The 14,143-nt window shown below is 48.1% G+C and overlaps 1 protein-coding gene and 1 long non-coding RNA gene across 2 annotated transcripts in view; one reads left to right on the top strand and one right to left on the bottom strand.

The window, feature by feature from the left end:
• Positions 1-14,143, bottom strand: part of SHMT1 (serine hydroxymethyltransferase 1) — a 23,489-nt gene extending 9,346 nt beyond the window's left edge. Inside the window, exons 1-7 of the mRNA XM_028706601.2 lie at positions 13,925-14,143; positions 8,317-8,507; positions 5,201-5,346; positions 4,265-4,380; positions 3,096-3,256; positions 1,768-1,849; positions 1,042-1,254 (exon numbers count right to left, since the gene is read on the bottom strand). Coding sequence (XP_028562434.2) covers positions 1,042-1,254; positions 1,768-1,849; positions 3,096-3,256; positions 4,265-4,380; positions 5,201-5,346; positions 8,317-8,418 — 820 coding nt within the window. The 5' untranslated portion in view covers positions 8,419-8,507; positions 13,925-14,143. The remainder of the gene's footprint in view (positions 1-1,041; positions 1,255-1,767; positions 1,850-3,095; positions 3,257-4,264; positions 4,381-5,200; positions 5,347-8,316; positions 8,508-13,924) is intronic.
• Positions 12,570-14,004, top strand: LOC144325446 (uncharacterized). Its single transcript, XR_013390604.1, has 2 exons — positions 12,570-12,702; positions 13,410-14,004. It is a non-coding gene; the product is annotated as an uncharacterized LOC144325446 (long non-coding RNA).

Genomic DNA, 14,143 nt, shown 5'->3' with positions numbered 1-14,143 from the left:
GTTCTTAACCTGAAGCACTATTTCTGGGTTAGCAGAGTCTGTAACCTGAAGCGTATGTAACCTGAAGCATACGTAACCTGAAGCGTATGTAACCTGAGGTACCACTGTATAATAAAACCATTACAGTCGTACCTTGGTTCTCGAGACGCCTTGTGACTCAAACGTTTTGGCTCCCGAAGGCCGCAAACCCGGAGGTGCGAGTTCCGGTTTGCGAACCTTTTTTGGAAGCCGAACGTCCAACACAGCTTCTGCTTAAGTCTCTCCTGCAGCCAATCAGAAGCCGCGCTTTGGTTTTCGAACAGTTTCGGAAGTCGTATGGACTTCTGGAATGGATTCCATTCGAGAACCAAGGTACAACTGTATATAGAGTTCCTAGAAATTTACTTAATTACAAAATAAGAATTGATAGCATTGGCATTACTTGGTCATATGAGAAGGGCCAAATGAAGTTGGCTTGGAGAACAAATTTATTTATTCTTAGCTGCCTATATTGGGACACGGGTGGCGCTGTGGGTTAAACCACAGAGCCTAGGACTTGCTGATCAGAAGGTCGGAGGTTCGAATCCCCACGACGGGGTGAGCTCCCGTTGTTCTTCCCTGCTCCTGCCAACCTAGCAGTTCGAAAACACATCAAAGTGCAAGTAGATAAATAGGTACCGCTCCGGCGGGAAGGTAAACGGCGTTTCCGTGTGCTGCTCTGGTTCACCAGAAGTGGCTTAGTCATGCTGGCCACATGACCCGGAAGCTGTACGCTGGCTCCCTCAGCCAATAAAGCGAGATGAGTGCCGCAACTCCAGAGTTGGCCACAACTGGACCTAATGGTCAGGGGTCCCTTTACCTAGCTGCCTATATTAAGTCTTAGCAGCTCCTTTCTCCCCATCACAACTGAGGATGCTGGAGAATAAGCACTGTAAAAGGTAAAGGGGACCCCTGACCATTAGGTCCACCCACTTCCTGATGCATGTGGCCCCTGACTGCCCACCCCTAAGTTCGCCCCCTTCCTGGAAAAAACAGGCAGTTGTTCTACGCCGCAATCCTCACCTTTCCGGAAGAAAATCATGCCCGCCCGGCACCCCCGCAGGGTTTTGTGCGTCGTGGTCGAGACCACGTCGCAGTGCTCGAAGGGGGATGGCACCACGCCGGCGGCCACCAAGCCGCTGATGTGAGCCATGTCAGCCATCAGGTATGCCCCGTTCTCATCGGCAATCTTCCTCATGCGAGCATAGTCCAGGTTCCGCGAATAGCAGCTGACCCCTAGGAGAGAAGAGACCATTCAGAATGCCCAAGACCAGCTGGGAAATTTAAAACACTTAATTGATGCAACAAAAAACAGCATAAAATACAGTATAAAACGTGAATAACAATAAATTCAGAATTCAAAAATCAATTTAGGGGGAAAATCCATCCAATAAGCATTAGATGATCACCAGGGCTAGCTGGCTACATTAGTCCTATTTGGGCCAGCGAGGAGACCAGGGGAGAATTAGCTGTGGGATCCCAGAGTGGGTAATCTTCATAAAAAGGGGAGAGGGAGGGAAGTAAGGGGAATAAAAGATCAGGCTAAGTTCAAATTGAAAGCCAGGCAGAATAGCTCTGTCTTACAGGTCCTGCAGAAGGAGGTTAAATCCTGCAGGACCCTGGTCTCATGGGACAGAGCATTCCACCAGGTTGGAGCCATCACTGAGAAGGCCCTGGCCCTGGTGGAGTGGGTGGATTGTTGGCGATTACAGAACGTTAGTAAGGGTACATCTCCACCAATCGTCTTACCTGCGATGATCAGCTTTGGGTGGAACAAGCGGGCATTCTCCTCCAGCCTGTCATAGTCGATGTAGCCAGTTTCAGGGTTGACCTGGTGAGAAGGAGGACCAAGAAGAAAAGTTCAACAGGAGCAGCTCCTCCAGCTTCTGGTGTTGCCTGGGGGGGGGGGGCACACTGCGGTAGACACCAGAAGAGGAGATTGGCAACAGAGACACCAGCAGGCACCAAGGAAGGGTCCAAGCAGAAAGTTCTCAAGCTTGCATCTACAAGGCGAGGGGCTGGCTCATACTTGGTGCCTCACACCTCTCACTACACAACTACAAGCTGAATTGGCTACCAGGATACCGTGCCAAGGAAGAGCTGCGGCAAATAAACTTCTGACCGCATTCTTCGGCAGCCAAGTGCTCAACCACCACACACTTAAAAATGGAAAGCGTATACGGCCTAGGACCCTTGTACCTACGGGACCGCCTCTCCTGGTATGTCCCACAGAGGACCTACGGTCTTCAAACAAAAACATCTTGGAGGTCCCCGGCCACAGAGAGGTTAGGCTGGTCTCAACCAGAGCCAGGGCTTTTTCGGCCGTGGCCCCGATCTGGTGGAATGCTCTGTCACAAGAGACTAGGGCTCTGCGGGACTTGACATCTTTCCGCAGGGCCTGCAAGACAGAGCTGTTCCACCAGGCCTTTGGCCAAGGCACAGTCTGACCCCCTCCTTCGGTAATCCTCACAGAACTCTAGCCCAGTGGTTGCCATTAATTTGACTCTGAATTGATTTTAGAATGCATTTTAATTAATTGATTGTGATTTTATGTAAACTGTGTTACTTTTATTGTTGTTAGCCACTCTGAGCCCGGCTTTGGCTGGGGAGGGCGGGATATAAATATTTTATTATTATTATTATTATTAATGCTGGTGGTCAACAAAAGAGGTTCAAAGACTCTCTCAAGGCTAATCTGAAAAAATGTAGTATAAACACCAACAACTGGGAAACAGTGGCCTGTGAGCACCCCAATTGGAAAGCAGCCTTTACCAAAGGTGTCATGGGCTTTGAAGACACTCAAACTCAGGAAGCAAGGGAGAAACGTGCTAAGAGGAAGGCACGCTTGGCAAATCCACAACATGGTCAACTCCCGCCCAGAAACCTATGTCCCCACTGTGGAAGGACGTGTGGATTCAGAATTGGCCTCCACAGTCACTTACGGACACACTGTTAAAACAGTGTTTATGGAAGACAATCTTAATGGACTACGAGTGATCACCAAAGAAGAAGACGACCCAACAAATAGCTGCATTCAGAAGAAGGACAGAGATCCCTCGACACGGAACGCGGCTCACCTTGTAAGGCATGGACTCAAAGAAGATGGAGGTGGCAGAGATCTTCTTCTTGTCCGTCATGAAGCCGTGGGTCAGGTGGCCTCCATCTGGCAAATCCAAGCCCATGATCCTTCCGTGGGGCTCTACGAGGGCCGTGTATACTGCAAAGTTCGCTGGAGACCCTGAAAATGAGAAAGGGGGGGGGGGGGAGAGACAAAACCTGAACATATTGTAGCATATGTTCTGAGGTCCAGCTCCGAGGGCCTTTTGGCGGTTCCCTCACTGTGTGAAGCGAGGTTGCAGGGAAACAAGCAGAGGGCCTTCTCAGTGGTGGTGCCTGCCCTGTGGAACGCCCTCCCATCACATGTCAAGGAAATAAACAACTATCTGACTTTTAGAAGACATCTGAAGGCAGCCCTGTTTAGGGAAGTTTTTAATGTTTGATGTTTTATCATTACAGGTAGGTAGCCGTGTTGGTATGCCGTAGTCGAAACAAAAAATAAAATAAATGAAATAAAATAAAGAAATATAAAAATTCCTTCCAGTAGCACCTTAGAGACCAACTAAGTTAGTTCTTGGTATGAGCTTTCATGTCCATGCACACTTCTTCAGCTAGTTTTATCGTGTTTTTAGTATTCTGTAGGGAGCCACCCAGAGTGGCTGGGGAAACCCAACCAGATGAGCGGGGTATGTATGTATGTATGTATGTATGTATAAATATATTATGATTATTATGATTATAGCATACTGCTTTCTAAATATAATGGGCTACAGTTCCCGTTAGCATGACCAATGATAGGGTTGATGGAGAACACTCCACTGGTTGTCCCTGCTCCAGATGTTTCTGCATCCCTCAACCATTGACTACTCTGGCTGGGACTGATAGGAATTGGGAACCCAGCAAAGACATCCATGTACACACAGTGCTTTATAGAGGGAGAGGCCAGGCCTCTGATCCAAGGAGCTTACAGCAGGCTTCCTCAACCTCGGCCCTCCAGATGTTTTCGGCCTACAACTCCCACGATCCCTAGCTAGCAGGACCAGTGGTCAGGGATGATGGGAATTGTAGTCTCAAAACATCTGGAGGGCCGAGGTTGAGGAAGCCTGGCTTACAGCTTATATCGCTAGATTCCCACAGAGGAACCAGCCCTCTCCACAGCCCTCCATTACCAGTTAGATGACAGGAATACCTGAGTAGGGCTGAACATTGACTCCCCACTTCTGTGGGTCCAGCCCGTAAGCCTCCAAGGCTCTTTTCTGACACAGCCTCTCCAGCTCATCCACAAACTCCGTCCCACCATAGTACCTAAAACAAGGAAGGAGAAGGAAAGTTTTGTGTGTGCATCTCCATTTTCATAACCGCAACACTGACTCATAGTCTCTATTCTCGCCAGAGGTGCATCATACGATTGACAACAGACATAAACTGGGTGCCATGGGGTGGAGTTAAGAGCTATTGAGAGCAAGGCAAGGTCATCACAACCCGTGTCATTGACTGGTTGGGTGCAGAGGAATGGTGGGAAGAACCAGCCGAGGAACCCCCAAGGGACGAAGGCTCAGAGCCTGAAGACTGGTGGGGGACAAGGAAGCGGGAGAAGAGGTAACAGGGCTTAGTGAGCTGGGGGAGTCTGTGGCAGAGGGAAGTGCAGAATCAGTGGTAGAAGCTGAAGCAGGGGAAGAGGGAGATCAAGAGGCTGAGAGGAGTCAAACTGGTGAAGAATCAAGGATGCCTCCCCCTTCTACTGCAAAAAGCTTGCCTGCCTCCCTTGTCTCCCGGAACCAGAAGAGGCATGAAAAAGGGTGGAGGAGAGGCTGGCTGCACGCAGGCTCCATCTCAGATTGCTTGGAGAAAGCCCTGGGAAAGAGGGGACTCAGATGGCTGTGGAAAGGCGGGGACTTTCAGTCTCAGCAACCGATCCGTGGGGCAAGACCTACCAGGGATGAGTTGCTGCACTCCTTAGGCCTGACACTCAGCCAGGTCTGTGCAGATTGTGTGATTTACTGCCGGCTCGCTCCTGACAACGTGTCACTGGAAGCCTTATCAACAATGAGACACAGACAAGTTTGCTTGGCATGGGGGGAAAGGATCTCATCCGGGCCTGGAGCCCAAGTCCTCTGGCCCCTACCTTTGTCCCGGGTATCCCTCCGAATATTTGTTGTTCATGCAGGAGCCCAGGGCCTCCAGAACCGCCCGGCTGGCGAAGTTCTCCGACGCAATCAGCTCCAAGCCAAGCCGCTGCCGCCGCTTCTCTTTCTTGATGATGTCATAGACCTTTGCACGAAGAAGAAATGGATACAGGGACAGAAGAAGCTGCCTTAGACCCAGTGAGACCCATTGGGCCACTGAGCTCAGTACTGTTGGAACTGACTGGCAGGGTCTCATGCAGACAGTCTTTTCTCGCCCGGCCTAGAGGTGCTATGGACCTCCTGCATGCACACCTTTCCCCCAAAGGTGTAAGGTAAAGGTAAAGGGACCCCTGACCATTAGGTCAAGTCGTGACCGACTCTGGGGTTGCGGCGCTCATCTTGCTTTATTGGCCGAGGGAGCTGGCGTACAGCTTCCGGGTCATGTGGCCAGCAGGACTAAGCCGCTTCTGGCGAAGCAGAGCAGCAAACGGAAACGCCGTTTACCTTCCCGCCGGAGCGGTGCCTATTTATTTACTCGCACTTTGACGTGCTTTCGAACTGCTAGGTTGGCAGGCGCTGGGACCGAGCAACGGGAGCTCACCCCGTCGCGGGGATTCGAACCGCCAACCTTCCGATCAGCAAGTCCTAGGCTCTGTAGTTTAACCCACAGCGCCAACTGCATGTAGGAACACAGTAAAATGTCATGCTGTGAAACACAGACCACTTATAAACACCATCTCCAACTCCTCGAACGATTCCATAAACGGTGTCTCCGGGGAAAAATTACACATCACTTGGGAAGACAGGCGAACTACTGCCAGTGTACTGGAAGAAGCAAAGATCACCAGTGTTGAAGCAATGATTCTTCAACATCAACTTCGTTGGACTGGTCAGGTTGTGCAAATGACTGATTATTGCCTTCCAAAGCAACTGCTCTATTCCGAACTTAAAAATGGAAAGCGTAATGCTGGTGGTCAACAAAAGAGGTTTAAAGACTCTCTCAAGGCAAATCTAAAAAAAATGTAGTATAAACACCAACAATTGGGAAAAAGTGGCCTGTGAGTGCTCCAACTGGAGAACAACCTTTACCAAAGGTGTCATGGGCTTTGAAGACACTCAAACTCAGGACGAAAGGGAGATACATGCTAAGAGGAAGGCATGCTTGGCAAATCCCCACCGTGATCAACTCCCATCTGGAAACCTATGTCCCCACTGTGGAAGGACGTGTGGATCCAGAATTAGCCTCCACGGTCACTTACGGTCCCACTGTTAAAACCGTGTTTATGGAAGACAATCTTACTCAGCTACAAGTATCGCCAAAGAAGACGACGACAACAACAACTGGGTCAAATGTCCATTGGGACATTTAGCTCAGGGTGGCCCACACTGGCTGGCAGCAGCTTTTCAGAGTTTTAGGCAGCAGATGCACTATCACTGAACTATGGGTGTTCTCAAATAGGTAGCCCAGAGTTAGATGTGACTAGTTAACTGGGCGTAGGACTGCAGGCTGAAACATTTCTAATTGGGTGACTTCTTTTCAACAGAATTTATATCACTTGTTTCAAGTGTTAAAGGTGTTCCTTGCACACCCCTCAATATTCCCTATTTCCCCAGGCTTTTTAAACATGTGCTTTTCCTCCAGTGGTTGGTTTTTATGCTGCTCTTGTAAGTTTTTGACATTAGGTTGCATTTATAGAACTTTATGTATTAGTAACAGTTATTGCTACTATTCACCAGGGTGAAGGACAGAACGTAAAGCAAATAACAAAACAACACACCAATTGAACAACAGCATTAATAATTCATTGCTTACTACCCCTCAAACAACTTAACAATATTTAAAAAAATATATAGACATGCCATACCACAAAAAAATTTCATTGACAACAAATAAAGTCAGGTGAAAACAACAGCGCGGGCAAAATAGCCACCACTTTTTAAATGTATAGATTGAAGAAGCACATTTTAACCTGGCCCCAGAGTGCAAACAACGTCAGCAGGACAGCCCCAATCTGAAGTGCCACAATGAAATTAAGAGACGCTCTCAGTATGAGAACAGGGTCTTTTCTGCTGTGGTTCCCCTTTTTTGGAATGCTCTCCCCAGGGAGGCTCAGCTAGCGCCGTAGTTCTATATCCTTAGGTGCCAGGCAAAAGCTTTCCTCTATAACCCAGCCTTAAACCATCTGTGGCCTTTTAGAAGTGGGTGGGAATGTTTTTAAGGCATTTCTTTTCCCTCTTGGTTTGAATGCATCTATGTGGGGTTTACTGTCTATTTGCTTGGTTGCAAGTCGCTTTGGGTTCCCCGGACCTAGATAAAGAGACAAACTCTGAGTTTGTAGAAATGGCAAAATTGATGGCAATTATTAGAAGCCACTCAATCAGAGAATAATTAGAGAGTGGGATGGAGTGAAGGAATACATGGAAAAACATGGTTCTGGAATTGAAATATTAATAGAGAATGTGTAAAACATGCAGGGGTAAGCAAGGAAATAATAATAGAATCAATTGAATAATTATTAAATTATAACAACACAACAAGATGGAAGAAGTCAAATATTGAGATCACACATGGGTGAAGGGGAGTGGGGGGTATATGGAAACCTATAATATCATTTATAATATAATTTGTTAACTGCGTTGTATTTACATATAGCAAAGGGAAGCCTAGAGCAATTAGATATATTTTAATTTAGGTAATCTATGTAATAGGCTTATGTTAGAAAATGAATATGGATTTTGAATTTGATGTTTGTAATTTTTTTGGTTTTGAAATAAAAAATTTAAAAAGAGAGAGAGAATTGGACTCCAGCAGAATCTGGGAGGGCCCAAACAGGCCCCCTCTCTGCTGCAGAGGTAGGAAGGTGGGAAAATCTGAAAGGGTTAAGTGTAATTTTCTCAATGAACGTCACTGAGCCCGTAAAGGTGGGAAAATCTGAAAGTGCAATTTTCTCAATGAACGTCACTGAGCCCGTAAAGGTCAATGACCTGCTGTCCCCTGGTTGCTCAAAACCATTGCCGACGAATGACAGCTGTCCCTGCCCTCCGGTTTCTTCCGCCAGAATCAATACTACCCTCTCCTGGTTGACGTCACTGTCCAAACAAGAAGCCCTCTTACCTCTGGGTCGTTGGTGTCTAGAGGTTCCATCACCATCTTGTTGTGAGAGGTCCACTCCTCCTTAGTTATGGGGTTTCCATTTGCTTTGGGGAGGCTGGCCATGGCAGCAGAGGTCTGCAGCAGCTCAGAGAGAAAGCACGGCAGAGGATTGGCCGGAGGGCAGGCAAAGGGGATTCCCAAAACTTTGGAAGCTGAAATTGAGAAAGGTTAAGTGAGCTATCATGTCTGTATACTCTGCTTTGTGGTCCTTAACAGAGCCACCAAGGAGGTTTATAATACAGTCGACGATCGGGTTGCGAACGTGATCTGTGCGGGATGCACGCTCGCAACCCGCAGCGGCGCATCTGCGCACGTGCAGGTTGAGATTCAGCGCTTCTGTGCATGCACAAAGCGCGATTTAGCGCTTCTGTACATGCGCGACCGCCGAAACCCGGAAGTAACCCGTTCCGGTACTTCCAGGTTTCGGCAGTCCGTAACCTGAAAAAATGCAACCTGAAGCGTCTGTAACCTGAGGTATGACTGTATAGTGGTACCGTGGTACTCAAACTTAATCCGTTCCGGAAGTCCGTTCCAAAGCCAAAGCGTTCCAAAACCAAGGCACGCTTCCCCATAGAAAGTAATGCAAAATGGATTAATCCCTTCCAGACTTTTTAAAAACAACCCCTAAAAGAGCAGTTCAACATGAAGTTTACTGTCTAAACAAGACCACTGATTCATAAAATGAAAGCAATAAACAATGTACTGCAGTCACACAATCAATCAATCAGTAGCTGAACTGGGTTCCACACAGCCAGAAAAACAAAAAAAAGAGCCGCAAAAACAAAAATGCGAAATAAATAGCAAAAACAGACAAGACCTCAGCGTAACACTCAAAATGGAAGTGCGGGACTCAAAACGGAAGCGTAACACTCAAAACGGAGCATGTTCGGCTTCCGAAAAGTGTTCGCAAACCAGAACACTTACTTCCGGGTTTGCAGTGTTTGGGTTCCAAGTTGTGTGAGTACCAAGGCGTTTGAGAACCAAGGTACCACTGTAAAATAAATACACATGTAACTATACAGTCGGCGTAACAACAGAGATATTTAAAAACCACAAAAGTGTATTCAAAGATCGGGAAGTGACACCCTACCCCACGGACCCATTCAAACAGGGGCAGGGAGCCCTTTCCAGATCAAGGGCCACATCCTCTTGCAGAGAGCCTTCTGGGGGTCACTTGCAAGTGGTGGGCGGGGCAGAGGCAACTGTGGGCGGAGCAACGCACTTTTATACCACTTTAACAGGCATGGCTGCTCCCAAAGAATCCTGGGAGCTGCAGTTTACCCTCGCAGAACTATAATTCCCAGCACCCTTAGCAAACTATAGTTCCCAGGGCTCTTTGTGGGGAAAGCCATGTGCTTTAAATATATGGCGTGGCTGCAGTGGACCCCTGCTTCTGAGCTTGGGAGGTGTGGAGCAGGGCAGCCGCCCTGTCTGGAGCAAGACTGACAAGCCAGCCTGCCCAAGGCAACAGATGCTTCTCATCTGCTGACCTCCGTGTGACTTGTTGGCAGGGCTGGAGCCTTAAACAGGCACAAACTACAGCAAGAACAAAGCTCAGGCTGTCTTAACTGGGGAAACTCATCCCGAGTTATTCGTTAACTCCTCAAGGATAGCAAAAAGGCCGTGTGCAGCTAATTGGGCAACTGCAGGCAGCTCGCAATCGCCAAACAGCTAAAGTCCATTTTGAAATACTGCCTAGCGTCCAAGAATGTCCTGGGCATCAGAGGGGCCAGAGCTAAGAATGTCTGGCTTTAAAAACTGCTAACCCAGCATTTTAGGGGGCAGGGCTACATGACCCTCTTTCAGGGTTCGAAATTAGCAGGGCGCCAAGCACATTTTGCGCCTAAAGATTCTTCATTTGCAAGCACTTCAAAAAGTCTGGGTGCTATTTTCTGCGCCTGGCTGACACTCAAGGATTACTGAAACGTATGTGCTTTGAAGCCTCGAAGTACAGTGGTACCTTCAGATTACATATGCTTCAGGTTACACACTCCGCTAACCCAGAAATAGTGCTTCAGGATAAGAACAGAAATCGGGCTCCGGAGGCGCGGCAGCAGCAGGAGGCCCCATTAGCTAAAGTGGTGCTTCAGGTTAAGAACAGTTTCAGGTTAAGAACGGACATCCGGAATGAATTAAGTATTTAACCCGAGGTACCACTGTATATGTTAAGGATAGACAATATGTTAAGGAGTTTAACAATAGAGGGTAGAGTGTTTTGAAAACTGAAATATGGGACCAATAATTTTATTATCAACACCAAATCAAACATGTATTAACCATTTCTGATAAAAACGTGATGTTAACAACGTGTCTCTTATGTGAATTGTGTATTGGTTCATGCTTATAAAAATAATAAATAAAGTGTTGCTGACCTCCACCCTCCATGGCAAGTAGACCAGGGGTCGGCAAGGCTTACCGGGCATAGGCCATATTACTATCGCAGAGATCCTTCGTGGGCCAGACCGGCACAGTGCAACACTGGAAATTGTGTCTGCTAATGTCCGCGGCACCGGAAATAGCTTCTGTGCATGCCCAGACACCAAAAATTGTGATTTCTGGCACCACAGACATGCACAGGCGTGATTTCTGGCGTCTGGGCATGCACAGAAGCGATTTCCGGAGTGGAAGAGAACTAGACATTCTGTTTTGGTGCCCACAACCCAGGTCCCAGAAGCCATTTGGCTCTAGCTTTTCTATCCCAGTTTCTAACACTGCCCTCGTGAAACCCTTCCAAGTTCAAGATTATCTCTCTCTATATGACTCCCGACATGGGTGGCGCTGTGGGTTAAACCACAGAGCCTAGGACTTGCTGATCAGAAGGTCGGCGGTTCGAATCCCCGTGACTGGGTGAGCTCCCATTGCTCGGTCCCAGCTCCTGCCCACCTAGCAGTTCGAAAGCACGTCAAAGTGCAAGTAAATAAATAGGTACCTTTGTGGTGGGAAGGTAAATGGCGTTTCTGAGTGCTGCTCTGGTTCGCCAGAAGCGGCTTAGTCATGCTGGCCCCATGACCCGGAAGCTGTACGCTGGCTCCCTCGGCCAATAAAGCGAGATGAGCACCACAACCCCAGAGTCGGGAACGACTGGACCTAATGGTTAGGGGTCCTTTATATGACTCCCATGAGCATCAACTTCAGAACTTCACGAAAAGTTACTAGTTCCAGCATAACCTGGGGGCCACTTTACATACCTTTCGTACCCCAAAAGCACCTCTGTGTAAGAAACAACACACCCACAATAGCCACACATGACATTCATAGGCGTCTTTTTATTATAATTTGTGGTTTATTCTGCTGAAAGCTATGCACCCGTCCTCTCCCAAGCTGAAACACGCAGCTTAGCAGGATTCGTTAAAGCCAGGGGCTAAGAAAATCTCAGCCAATTAATTGTGTTTCTTTGTTGATTATCGGTAATTCACTAATTACATTTACCTAAGGGTAAAAGGGACGTGGGTGGCGCTGTGGGTAAAACCTCAGCGCCTAGGACTTGCCGATCGTATGGTCGGCGGTTCAAATCCCCGCGGCGGGGTGAGCTCCCGTCTTTCGGTCCCAGCTCCTGCCCACCTAGCAGTTCGAAAGCACCCCTAAGTGCAAGTAGATAAATAGGTACCGCTTTCTAACGGGAAGGTAAACGGCGTTTCCATGTGCTGCGCTGGTGCTGGCTCGCCAGAGCAGCTTCATCACGCTGGCCATGTGACCCGGAAGTGTCTCCGGACAGCGCTGGCCCCTGGCCTCTTAAGCGAGATGGGCGCGCAACCCCGGAGTCGGTCACGACTGGCCCTGACGGGCAGGGGTAACTTTACCTTTACTTTAAGGGTAAAAACAAACACTCTGAAGGAGGCGCTCCCTGTTTTTAGATGATGCAAACATGCAAGAGAGAAAAAGTGGGGAATGCTTGTTATAAAAACAATGCCCTGCCACCTACAGTTTGTAATTTGTATTCATTATAATTTGGTTAAGAGGTGTACGCCTTTTTTTTTTTTTTTAAAGAGTTGAATCAGTTACCTAATCCAGTTTATTTACTTAAGTCTATTTAGATTCTGTTGCACATCCACAGGGCTCTGGGTGACTAACAATATAACTGGAACAAAGTCATAAAATGCAACGGGACAATAAAAATACAATATAAACAACAATTGAAACCATTTCAGATTGCAGCCTGAGTGAAAGGCCTGAGTGCTCAGCCGCATTTTAGCCTCTAAAAACCATCAGCGCAGGCACCAAGTAGATTTCAAGGGCCATGAAGTTCCAAGGATTAGATGCCACAGCAGAAAGGACCTTCCCTCCTGGACTGATGTGCAGTTTCTGGCGGTGAGACACCATGAAGGTTCTCTCACCCTTAACTCCAAGGTAGGGACATACTGGGAGAGGCTCTCGCTCAGCTATTTAGGTCCCAAGTGGTTCAGGGCTTTGCAAGTCATTTGCAAACCCTTGACTTTGGACTGAAACAGTATTGGCAGCTGGAGCATATTTTAATAGCTGGAATAACATCGCTCTGGCTGGTGGCCTCGTGCAAGACAGGCCGTACAGGTCACTGTGGGCAAGTTATCCATATTCAGGAATGGGTCATAGCAGCTGAACCAGCCAGTGTTGAGGAAAAGAACTCAGTTTAATCATTACATTTTGCAGCCCTTGTTTAAAGGGGATAAGCAGCAGCTTGACTGCCTGCCTGCTATTGGCATTAAAATGAGCTGGTTGGCATATCACAGAAAGACGAGGGGCAGATCCGCACCATACTTTTACGGCACACCCGACACGCTTCAAAGCACAAGACTTTCCCCACAAAATCCAGGGACCTGCTGTTTGTTACGGGTGATGGGAACTGTAGCTCTTTGAGGGGAGAACTACAGTTCCCAGGATTCCTTGGGGGAAGCCATGGGTGCACTTTATATGTGCTTAGGACTGCAATCCTGTAACACTTAGTCATGAGTAAGCTTCTGGCTTTTGCGGAACATCTACGAATAAAGATGGTTAGCTCTGAACTTTATGGCACATTTTTGATGATCGGCATGTTAATTATTATTGTGTTTATATCCTCTCCCCGTTTTTCTCACAAGTCTGTGATGTTGCCTGTAACACAGCAAATATAGCAAAGCATAACAACACTCCAAACTGTGCTGGATGACAACTTCCAACATCCCTGTATGAACTGATGGAGAGTCCAGCAACTTCTTGAAGGCTGCAGGTTCCCCGTTCCTGGAGGACAAGATCTAACTGCTAACATGCTCTAAAAAACGTGGCTGCAAGTATTTACAGGGGACTAAACGCCCTCAGGCCTCATTCTGCCCAGTCCTCTGAAACAGTGAAAACTTTATGCATTTCCACCACTCCCACAAGCTAGGGGTTACAAACCTTTCACCTTACTTTCACCAGGTCTCCTCTGCCTTTTAAGAGCCGTGCACAGGGCTGCAAATGCAACAGGTGCAGCTTCTCCAGGGAGAGAAAGTGAGGCTTCACCTGTTGGATTTCTGCCTGCCGCGCAGGAGGAGATAAAATATGGGTGGACAGCCAAGCACAGCACTAGCACGGAAAGGGGGGAAAGAGTCTGCAAACCCACATCCTCAATACTTACCGGATTCCTCAGTTCCCCGCCACGTGCTGGAGAATCCCTCGAAAGAAAGGGCAAGTTTCCCCTCGACTCCTAGGCTTAAATCCTCAAGGCCCAGCGCGCTCTGCGGAATGGAACTCTCAGCACTTTCTGCCTCGGTCCGCAGCCAATCGGCGCGATCCGCTTGCCAGTCCTCCGTCTGCGTCACAGCCAATCGGCGGAAAGCGGTCCGGGCCTCCCTAA

This window comes from Podarcis muralis, chromosome 14, assembly GCF_964188315.1.
Source record: "Podarcis muralis chromosome 14, rPodMur119.hap1.1, whole genome shotgun sequence".
NCBI lineage: Eukaryota > Metazoa > Chordata > Lepidosauria > Squamata > Lacertidae > Podarcis > Podarcis muralis.
Note: the sequence above shows the minus strand (reverse complement) of the source record. Positions and strands in the feature narration are given on the sequence as shown.